Raw genomic sequence first — 12,212 nt, forward strand, 5'->3', positions numbered from 1 at the left:
GCTACAAGTCCATCTCCAAAAACCTGAATGTTCCTGTGTCTACCGTCCACAGTGACATCAGTAAGTGTAAAGCCCATGGCACTGTGGCTAACCTCCCTAGATGTGGACGGAAAGGAAATATTGACGAGATTTCAACGAAAGGTTGTGCGGATGGTGGATAAAGAACCTCAACTAACATCCAAACAAGTTCAAGCTGTCCTGCAGTTGGTGGGTACAACAGTGTCAACCCGTACTATGAATGAAAAAGGACTCTATTGAAGGATACCCAGGAAGACTCCACTTCTGAACCAAAGACATACAAAAGTTTTGGCAAACTCCAACCTGGCTTAACTGAGAAAGCCAAAATGTTTTGGAAGAATGTTCTCTGGTCAGATGAGATAAAAGTAGTGCTTTTTAGGAAAAGTCATCAACATAGAGTTTACAGGAAAAAAACGAGGCCTTCAAAGAAAAGAACACTGTCCCCACAGTCAAACATGGCGTAGGTTCCCTGATGTTTTGGTGTTGCTTTACTGCCTCTGGCACTGGATTGCTTGACCGTGTGCATGGCATTATGAAGTCTGAAGACTACAAACAAATTTTGCAGCATAATGTAGGGCCCTGTGTGAGAAAGCTGGGTCTCCCTCAGAGGTCATGGGTCTTCCAGCAGGACAATGACCCAAAACACACTTCGAAAAGCACTAGAAAATGGTTTGAGAGAAAGCACTGGAGGCTAAAGTGGCCAGCAATGAGTCCAGGCCTGAATCGGAATCCCAAAGATCACCTATGGAGAAATCTGAAAATGGCAGTTTGGAGAAGGCTTTAAATCTTAGTGACCTGGAGCAGTTTGGCCAAATAACAATGGTCTAAAATTCCAGCAGAGCATTGTAAGAAACTCATTGATGGATACCGGAAGCAAATGTTTGCAGTCATTTTGTCTTAAGGTTGTGCTACCAAGTATAAGGCTGACGGTGCCAACACTTTTGTCTGGCCCATTTTTGGAGTTTTGTGTAAGATGATGATTTTGTGTGTGTGTTTTCATTGCAAGTAAAATAAATGAAGATATTACTACCAACGCATTTTTAATTGCAATCATTTTCCGTGAGCATTATCTGACAGAAATACAGGGGTGCCAAAACTTTGGGCCAGCATTGTATGCTTTAATTTAGTTCTCGGGTTCCTTTTAAAACAGGTCTGTTATTTACCGTATATGTCGGTTACTAAATGGGACAGGCTTGTTCAAGTCGGCGGCGTGGCTCAGTGGTAAAGTAGTTGTCCCCCAACCCCAGAGGTTGTGGGTTCAATTCTCTGCACTGATGAACTCGCTTAAGTATCCTTGACCAAGATACTGAACCCCACATTGCTCCTGGTGCTGCGTCACCAGTAGATACTGGATATGGCAATGTAGTGTAAAGCGCTTTGAGCACCTTGAAAGGTGGAAAATTGCTATACAAGTTCAACAAAATTACATCAAGCAAACTTTTACTTTTTTTTTTCCCACCCTCTAACAATAAATGAAACAGTGTAGCACACAAATGAGGTCCATCTCAGACAAAACCCAATCAACCAAAATCAAGACCTAATATGTAATAGTGCCGTTCAGTATTAAGATGCAAACAAAAAATGAAAGTGATTTGGACACAAATAAATAATACAGACAAAACAATTTAAGGAACACACTCCCACGCTAGAAGCCGAAAATGGGAAAATGTCACTGGCAAGTTATTAAAAACCCTGGAAACCTAACTCATCAGAGGAAAAATGTGGTCCCTTTACACATGCAATTGTTAGTGTTTTGTGGGGCTCAGTGATTATTGTTGGTGTGTAGATAAACAATTTTAAGCATCTATCCAACGTTTACATATGTTTAGATACAGGTCGAAACAACAACGAGGTCCGATTGGTCATCACTGAGGTTATTATATATATTCTTAAGAGAATACAGTTGCAAATGTGTGGAGACAAAAGTAACATTTTAATCCTAACATGATGACAAAAATTTAAAAGACTAAAATTGTATATTTACGGAATTCTAATATACAGCTGCTGGCCAAAACATTTGAATATCATGAAAAAGTTTTTTTTTTTTTCAGTAATTCTATCCAAAAAGTGAAAGCTACCTGGTTTAAGAACCATGGTATCCTTGTTGCTGATTGGCCAGCAAACTTAACTGACCTTAACCCCATTGAACATATATTGTACAGCAGTTGTCTCCAAACTATTCCACATTGGGCCACAGTGAGTGCAGGATTTCACTCTGACAAAACCACACCTTTTCACCAATCTGGTGTTTTATAAGTGTAATCAGTTGATTGCAGTCAGGTGCTGCTTGTTTTAGTAGAAAACCACATTGGTTAAAAGGTATGTGCTTGATCAGTATGAACAAAAACCAGGACCCACAGCAGCCCTCGAGGACCGGTTTGGAGACCCCTGCTGTATAGAGTATTGTGAAGTGGAAAACACGATACAGACCCAACAATGCAGCTGATGGTCTCTATCAGAGCTGTCATAACACCCAAGCAGTGCCAAAGACTGATCGACTCAATGCCACGTTGCATTGCTGCTGTAATACAGGCCAAAGGAGCCCCAAATAAGTATTGATTGCTGTTACATGCTCATACCTTTCAGTCGGCCAGTATTTCTAGATATCTTTTTTTGTATGGTAATATTGTAAATTTTTTGAAATACTTAAGGATTTTCATGTTGTCAGTCATCAAAATATAAGAAATGAACATTTGGAAATTGAAATACTGCAGTCTATGGTAATGAATGCTTAAAATATACAAGTCTTACATTTTGAATGGAATTACCGAACTCAATGAACTTTTTCATGATTTTTATTTTTTTATTCTCGACCAGCACCTATACATCCTGATTTATTGGAAAAGGATGTGATTTTTAGGAGAAAACAAAACAAATTTTCGCTGAATACCATTGCAAACTATTATCATTTTTCAAGTAGGACAAAAACATTGAAACCCATAAACTACACTATTAGATGGTCAAGTCTATGTGATACCAAAGCGGACAAAACTCAGCATAAATAGAAATGTTAAATTATGACAATACATTTTGATTATCGGGCCAACAAATTTGTGTATGCAGGATATTTGTTATACTTATGCTAAATGTACAGTAATTATCTTTTTAAGAGTAACATACTACATTTTAAGAATAAAGGGATTGGAATTAACCTGAAAAAGGCTCATTGGACCTTTATAAGGGGTAAATGTGTGTATTTATAATGGGAGGGAAAAAAAAAAAAAAACAGTCCATGCAGAATACCAGTGTTCTTAGTCAATGTCAAGATCAGAGTCATCGTCGTCGCCAATATTGCTCTGAACAATAGCGCCATTACGGACTGTCTTGGGCAGTGCGGGGGCCTTCTCGGGCAGCACGCCGTACTCCTGCAACAGCGCCTCCACGTCCACGGCGAAGAAGTCCTCGCCCAGCTGGTCGGTGAGCCGCACGAAGTTACCGATGAGCTCGCCGCCTTTGTAGACCAGCAAGGCGGGCAGAGCACCGTCCCGGAAGAGCGCGCTGGTGCCGACGGCTGAGCTGCGCACGCAGCAGAACTTGACTGGCGGGTACTCGCGCGCCAGGCACGCCAAGCTGCCGCTCATGGCCTCGCAACCCGGCGTGTCGGGCTCATAGATGTGGATCACCACCAAGGTATTCTTGTCCTCCTCGTCCAGCGCCTCTAGGAAGTCCTCGCCGCCGGCCAGCTCCCTCACACGTTCGAAACGCTTGCCGCGGTACAGCTGTCGCCGCATCTCCTCCATGCGTTGCGCGCGGTAGTGCTGCAGGAAATCCTCATCGTCCTTTTCCTGCTGGAGCATGTTGTACTCCTGCATTGTCATCTGCACGCAGGTAAAGAAGTCATCTGTAACGTTCATCTGTAGCAGCCATAAACGTCGGGACTGTCTGGAGAATAGGTCATTCTGCTAATATTTTCTTATAGTAGTGTTCATCACATCTATTCAAAAGTTATCATTAGCTTAACTCATGCACTGCCAGCCCAAATCGCAGAGTATGGCTGCGTTCCAATCACGGTTTGAGGTGCCCTCGCACGTCACACGGAGGCCACTTGGAGGGCGGAGGGAAAGTGGGCGGAGGGGAGTGAAAGACGTTAATGGAACACACCTGCCCTAGTTCACTCACAGGCAAGAAAATCATGAAACAACCACAAGGTTTTGGAGTAGCGCTATACTGCCAATTCCAAATCAGTAACGCCTTCAGAAATTCTTCATAGTGGTGGCCAAATGGGGCCACTTAAAATCTTGAGGTGGCACACCAAAAAATATAAAAGCCATAATTTCTGGTTTTTACTATGTTGTAGTAATAAACAGGCCAGTAGAAAACTGTCAGATTGACTTAAGGACACACCTACTGATATACTTTTGTTGATTGTTATATTGTATTTTGTACACTATTATATTGTGTTAATGTGCGTAGTCCATAATAGTCCAGTCAACATTTTGAGTTCCGCAGCTACTACAATCTAACATTATACTGGCGCGTGAGGTGGCCAACAAATTCATTGGGTGGAGCCGTGGCCAGGCATGACCACCTCCTGGTGGCACCATTATTCTACATCGCACAAAATGCCCGGCGACTCATGTCAATAAGCCGGAGACGTATTCCGCGCTTGATGGCAATACGTCGGTACCTGGGAATTATCAAATTATTAGTTTTGTATCAAATTTTATTTGGGCAATTCTTTATTTATTTGTCGATACCTTATAATTTGTAGACAAATGTGTTGTTTAAATGCATTTAACCTATTTGAAGTTTAGCTTCAGTCCCTCCCAATGCCATTTGATTTACAGACCATTCCTTTCGTTAAAAGCAAAATAGAAAAGATAAGCGAAGTAGAAACATCAATGTAAAAAAATTCTACCCCCCCCTTTTTTCATGGCAAAAGTGAAAGTCAATAAAAAAGTTACTTTATTATTATTTATTTCTCTTTATATTTATGTGGGTTTTTTTTTAATTTTGGCACTATTGTGATTCCATACGTTCTGCCATAACTGCCACATGCAGTCTAATATTTTTATTTGTATTTTTTAACAACAATGATGAATTTTACAATTCAAAAGCCTGTTTGGTATAACATTCAAACACCGTGCTGGCAGCTCAATTCATTTTCTTCTTCTTTCGTGGTATATATACAGCAGCCAACGATGTTTAAGCTTCATTATCACCACCGCATTGACATATTTTCCGTGTACCACTGCAATGCTGAAACAAACGCAGCCTATATATTTTGGTAGTTGGTAAAGGAGGGAAATTGATATTGAAAACAACTATTGACAGCAATAGACGTCCAATCCATTTCAACTGGGATGGGGCCGGATCATTTGATCGCTTCTGGGCCCTCCCAGTTAAAATGTATACAAATCAGGGGTCGCGTTAACCGAATATTTTCCGTCGTTGACCGTTTTTTTAAAACGGTGACGGAAAAAACTGAAGTCCATCTGTCATTTTGACAGGTTGCAATTCACACCCCAGACCACAGGGTGGCGAGTGAGCATATTAATTAGCTATTGTCTCACTTGATGCATGACGTCGTTGGCCTTACTCGGAAAAATGTCAAGGCAACTGAGTGTCCGAAGTTTCTTCAAAAAGCCCCAAAACGACGATGGTGTTGATAAAGGAGGTGAAAAAAGAGCGACTGATGCAGTGGAGGATGAAGGACAAACAAGCAATCAGCCCTCGGCAACTACTGAGCGAGCAAGCGGCAGCAAGGAGGAAGGTAAGAGACTGCGTTCAGGCCACAGCAGGTGAACTGTTAATTTCATTGTTCCATATGTAGCCTACCTACTGGGGCCACAGTCAGCTGTTTTTGTCATTGCCGAGAAAAAGTTACATATTCATCTGCTTGATGTGTGATGGCACGGTGTGGATTCTCTGTTAAGCTTGTTGGGACAGAATATTAATTAAAAATGAATGAAAATTAAATACTATTGAATATGTCATTATTAGAGCTGGGAATCTTTGGGCACCTAACGATTCGATTACGATTACGATTCAGAGGCTCCGATTCGATTATAAAACGATTATTGATGCATCCCCCTCCTTTTTTTTTTTTTTTTAATAAAGTTTTGTACATTAGTTCCAAAATTGTTCAAAAATACTCTCAGGCTAAACCAAACTACTATTTCAGTATCAAGTTAACATATAGCAGTAAACAAATATACAAAAATAACATTAAATAAAAAAAACTCCAGTCCCCATTCTGTATCAGCAGCTTTAAACTACATTCAATTAATTTAATGTTGTGAATCAACCGTACAAGTTGTTAAAATTGCTCCCGTTATTCCATAATTTCCCTTTTGTCTACTTTTGACATGTGAAAGTTTTAAAACTATTTTAAAGATAGATTCAAGTCAATATTTTACCGATTTAGGAGTATTTTAGATAAAAAGTTAATTAGGTTTGCTTGGAAGGTTCGCTACAACAGCATTGCAGGGAAGTTTACTGCTTTAAGATGGCGGCCGTTTACTAACGCCCGCATCTAGCTTTTTGCAGATGTGCTGCTACCGCTACCGAGTCTATAATCCATCTAGTCCTATATAAATGATATCTACCGTAACATTATGTAGCTTAGCTGTACTTGTAGCAGCTTTTCGGCAGCAGGCAGGTATGTTGTTGTGTTTTTTTATCTCGTGGCATGAGTTGAGCTAGAGCCGTGAGTTGAGCGTTGGCATTACCCGAGGGGCCGGTTAATGAGAAGCATAATGTTTAGCTACTCCCGCTCCGTTCCGTCCCGAAGCCCGCGCGGCGCGCTGAGTGTGTTGTACTTCCGCTTTACTTGGCATATTTCAATAATCGGAATTTGGATGTTTGTGAATCGTTCTCGAATCTTCCACGGCCGAATCGCGAATAATCTAAGAATCGGAAATTTTGCACACCTCTAGTCATTATTATCATTTTAAAAATTTAAGTGACGGGTAAAAATAGATTATGACCGGATTTTTATGACCCTGTCAGTCAAAATGACAGACAACGAAAAAGTCTAGCGCAACCTCTGATACAAATGTAATATAAACAAGTAAAGCTGTAGAAAAAGGCGAGAAAGCATGTTGTACAAGGTTGCTGTTTTTGCTTACTTTGCCTTTGATTTGATCCTGCAACTCCTTCTGCTTCTCTTTGTCTTTTTCCAGGTCCAGGTCGGAGCGGCACGTCATGGACAACTTCTTGATCAGTCGCTCCATCTCATTCTTCTGTTCCTGCTTCTGCTCCACCTCTAGCTGCTTGTACTTCCTCCAGTCGTTGATCACACCCTTCGGTCCTGGAGGATCACAATAAAGGCTGCTTTTCAACAACAATGTACCGTTTGGATAGAAGACATTTTTACAGTTGTATTTGAGATTCGATTTGCTCATTGGGGGTGGGAAAAGAGAAAAATAGCATTTTAGGGGGTACTCCAGAATTTTTTGGTGTTTAAAAAATATTTTCAAGCATTCTTTTTTCTTCATTTATTTTAAATTTACTCAGTTTTAGTATTTTGTATGTGGATGATTTGAGATTTGAAAGGTGGGATGTAAAATGCCTTCCAATTCTGGATTGACCCATATTCAGTTAGACATTTGAAGGTGTAAACTGCAGTTTACCTTGTGAATAGAGGTTATATCGGGCATAAAAAATCCAGCCCGACCCCCGGCCAGGGGGTATTCAAGCCCGACCCAGCCCAAGCCCAATCAATGAACTTGATTTGTCGGCCCGAGCCCGAAAACCCCCCCAAAATTTTATGTCATATTTGTGAGGACTTAGGAGGAGAAGGAAATGGGGGGGTGCGATGCGTGTTTGTGTTTTGTGTGATCACATTTGTGCCGATGCCTGTGCATAATGATAACAAATTAAAGCTTGTCTTTTGTAACGATTTCTCCCAATTAAACAAGACTGTAAGATGCATATTCAATAAACATTTATATGTTTTATATTTGTGTGTCTGTTCTATCAGGCGGATAGTGGATTTGACATTTAATTTCTTTGAGTTGGCAGAAAGAAAACACAAGTTTTCTCAATGTTTAAATAGTCTACATGTTTTTATGATCATTATAAATGCATTTACACAACGAAATAACGCTGGAAAAGGTTGTTAAATATATTTCTCGTATGAGAGCAAAGAGCCACATTCGTTTACATTTAGCGAAGCCGACACAGGTTTCTGCATAGCATCTCCAACAATCAATTTGAAGCCTTTCCATACCCCACTCCTACCGGTGCAAGTGCACCTTTTCTATTCCCCCGTCTTTAGTTTGTTTTTCACTTCTTACTGCTCCTTATCGAAAAGGAAATACCAGGATGCGGACTCGCGGGGGGCGCCAGGGGAAGATTAAAAAGAGGGCGGGGCCAGTATTAAAACAAGTATTCCTTAATTTAACATCCATACATCATTTTAGTATACATGTATAAATATACTGGACTGTCTCAGGAAATTAGAATACACAATATTCTAATTTTTTGAGACAGTCCTGTGTATATATACAGGACTGTATATATACACTGTGTATATATACAGGACTGTCTCAGGAAATTAGAATACACAATATTATAATTTCCTGACTGTCTCAGGAAATACACAATATTCTAATTTCCTGACTGTCTCAGGAAATACACAATATTCTAATTTCCTGACTGTCTCAGGAAATTAGAATATTGTGTATTCTAATTTCCTGAGACAGTCCTGTATATATACACAGGACTGTCTCAAAAAATTAGAATATTGTGTATTCTAATTTCCTGAGACAGTCCAGTATATTTATTACAAAAAAAAGTTAGCAAGAGAGAAGTCCGGCCCGCCCCGAACGTAAATGATTGACATTTTGGGCCCGGCCCAAAATTGGGGTCGGGTTCGGGCTTAAAATCTTACCTCTACTTGTGAATAAGGTTCCATCAAGTTGAATTATTTCACTACTGAATAGTCATTTAAATAACGTGCTCCTGATTTTGTATACGTTAGATTGATGGCTTTATTGCTTTATGATCTTATATATATATATATATATATATATATACATATATTTTAAGATCTTCTCTAAGTAGCTTGTCACCATCTTGTGGCACATGTAAGCAATTACAAACTCCTCAGAAGGGTGTCTACTGGCTTATTTTTGTTATTCACTCACCCAGGTAACACACAAGGCATGTCTACGGCGCATCAGCGATGCCGGCGTGTCAACGCACCACTGACGCTTGCCCCCAATTTCCAATGGACGCGTGTTACGAGCAGAGCGTCTCTGGAGCGTCTCAAATTATCGGTTCACGCGAGGATTGAAAGATCGCGCGAGAGTAGCGGGTATTTAAAAATATTAATACAACAACCATTTGCCTTTCAGACCCCGCGTATTGGTCAGCTTTCTTTCTGAAAGAAATAGAGAAGAAAAAAAAAGTACTGTGCTATAGAGAAAAACAATCCAAATGACAAAGATTTTAACGTGTATTTTACAAGTGAAATGCCTCAATGAATCATTTTCTTTCTTCTTAAAACGGTTTTCAAAAGCTTTATTGATGGATTTTACCAATTTAAAGTGTCACACAAAAATTAATAAATTTAATTGCATATTATATTAAAAATTGACCAGATCCACTGTATTTTTACACGAGTGACTTCCAGTCTGCCCGATCCTACCTAGTAGTATTGACGCAAGAGGGTCGTATCTCGCGTCAAATAATAAACTCTGCCTTTCTTTTCGAGTGCGTCGTGTTGAACCGCTTCTAGGACGCATCTAAAACGCAGCCGAACTGCGACTGGTGTGCACTGGCTGATTGACTTTAACGGCCGCGTTTCACTCCGTTGATGTGCCTGGTGTATTACCAGGGTTACAGTAGGGGTCAACTGTATCGGAAGGTGTTAGAGAGGCTTACCCGTGTTGACCGCGCTGCCATCAGCACTGTAGTCAAGCTCGGGCTCATCAACGGCGCCATCTCGAATAATTTTGGACTCCCTCTCATCATCCTCGTTATCACTACCTTCGTCCTCGCTGCTGCTGTAGTAGTATTGCAGCTTCTCCCCCAGGAGCTTGTCATCTAGCGTCGTCATGGCAACGTCTCACCTGATTACCTGTCAGCATACAGTCAAAAACAAAGACTGCATTTTAGAGAAAAAGTTGCATGTTTTTCCAGGAAACAAAAACTATGAATTTATATATAATATAAAACAGTATTATGAAGGAAAAACAATAATTTTAAGAGACTTATGTCATATATTTAAGCACAATAAAAAATAATCATATTCACTTGACTTGTTTGTACTCAACCTGACAGATGTCAATGTATACACGCGTGCAATATTTACAACTTGATTCAGATTAGTTTGGCGAAGCGTAATAATTCAGAATGACATTTATCTAAACTGTGAGAAAGACAGGATTTATGTAAAACTAGGGCATCTATAGTGTGCTACACAACAGATTATATAAAGCGGGTTTGACTTTAAACTATTCTGTAAATGAATAAATAATGCACTAAAACTTAACTAGTGCATGTGTATTACTCAATTGTAACCATTAATTCGAGTTTATTCGACAGAATATTTGTTATGATTTTGTGTCTGTCTGTTAATTAACTGAACTCATGTAGAAATCTGTCGGACAGTATTACATGGGTAAAAAAACGTTCATTTTGACTACGTTAAAAACATTTTCCAAAGACTTGCGTTTAGCAAATGTCCTTCAGGATAAAGACAAATCTAATCCAATTATCTTGTTTATTAAGGACCACTAAAGGGCTAAACAACATCGTGTGAGCTATGTCAACTATAGCCCTAGAATTTGCATTAAGCAGCCTAAAACACGGAAGTTACATTTATCCCGTCATGCTCTTTCAAAACAATTCGAAATTAAAAAGGAGCACGTGCATTTACTTGTCGCTTACCTGTTTTTATGACGAGTCAGTAGAGTTAATCGTGTGGCCGAACGTCTGTATTGCTAAACTCCTGTTGAGATGGTATTGCTAATAGCTCACAATAACATAGATATCAAATTTATGACGCTAGATGTGTAAAGGTGGAGTCAGATGCGTGATTAATAAGCGGCCATCTTGCGTCGGAGTTCATCCACGGCGGCCTCTACTGCAGCAGACGAAAGGGGTGTGATTTTCTCAACTAAAATATGCTGAATTCACTTAATTCTTCACGGAATTTCAAACAATTTGGCTGAAAAGTGTATTAAAGTGGTAATTATCCCGGCTGGATTGTGACAAAATGGTATTCTGAGGTACGCAGTAAAATTACGATGTTAATGACAAATATCGGTAAAAATAAATAAAGAGTTAAACTTTTTTTTTTTTTTTCAAAGGGAAAACAATCGCAACGTCAAAGTACAAAGCAAATTGAATACGTTATGTCTAATGAAAAGTATTACCGCAAAATGGCCGCCAAGTGATAACGCCTGTCCCTGTTGGCTCATAGGGCGCAATAGACCTCTAGCTTTAAATATGTGATATCCATGCCCCAATACCTCACACTGATATGTTCACGAATTAGACAGAAAATCTGCTATTGCGGTGACAAACGAATGAGCTACTAAAGGCCATTTTACATTGGACATCCGCGGAGAACACGAGCATGCTAGATTTAATATGGGTCGAGAATTTTAAAAAAGTATTGAGTATTAATTAAGTAAAGAATATTTTCTGCCAAGCAGAGTCATCATAGAATTGGACATTTTTTACTAGGAAGAATTAAGGTATTGGATACAAACAGTATCTAATTATCTGTCATTAAATTTGGAATTGTTTGACTTTTATTTTTTAAAAATATATATAATAATAACCTGAGTTTAAAAAATAAGTCTTGCTGTGACTTTTTTTCCCGTAGTATTGTAATATTCCTTTCACTTAGTGTACCTAAAGGCAACACGACGACGCCCAATTTCTACATTGAATTACTGTGGTTTACATTAGATAGTGTCAGATTAGACCAGTAGATGGCGAAATAGTTCTTCGCAAGTAGACCCGTCTGGTTATAGAAATTTGACTAGAGCGGGCCTTATCAGTCTGATTTTTCTTATTCTAAAATTTATGAGTTATTTTGTGCCTTTCCCAGAATTTTCCCTCCTCTGACTAAACACGGTCAATACTGACACCTGCTTGAAAAACCACAACTCATAATATTTTAGTAATATAATGAGGTACAGCATATATTTTTAATGATATACAGTGTATCACAAAAGTGAGTACACCCCTCGCATTTCTGCAGATATTTAAGTATATCTTTTCATGGGACAACG

The 12,212-nt window shown here is 39.4% G+C and overlaps 1 protein-coding gene across 1 annotated transcript in view; it reads right to left on the reverse strand.

Annotated features, from left to right (window-relative positions):
• Positions 1-1,538: 1,538 nt before the first annotated feature.
• pdcl (phosducin-like) overlaps positions 1,539-12,212 on the reverse strand; it is a 45,847-nt gene continuing 35,173 nt past the window's right edge. Inside the window, exons 12-15 of the mRNA XM_057818334.1 lie at positions 10,222-10,241; positions 9,850-10,032; positions 7,089-7,270; positions 1,539-3,836 (exon numbers count right to left, since the gene is read on the reverse strand). Of these exons, the coding sequence (XP_057674317.1) occupies positions 3,270-3,836; positions 7,089-7,270; positions 9,850-10,032; positions 10,222-10,241 (952 nt within the window). The 3' untranslated portion in view covers positions 1,539-3,269. The remainder of the gene's footprint in view (positions 3,837-7,088; positions 7,271-9,849; positions 10,033-10,221; positions 10,242-12,212) is intronic.

The sequence above is a fragment of the Corythoichthys intestinalis genome, chromosome 17 (assembly GCF_030265065.1).
Source record: "Corythoichthys intestinalis isolate RoL2023-P3 chromosome 17, ASM3026506v1, whole genome shotgun sequence".
In the NCBI taxonomy this organism is placed as follows: domain Eukaryota; kingdom Metazoa; phylum Chordata; class Actinopteri; order Syngnathiformes; family Syngnathidae; genus Corythoichthys; species Corythoichthys intestinalis.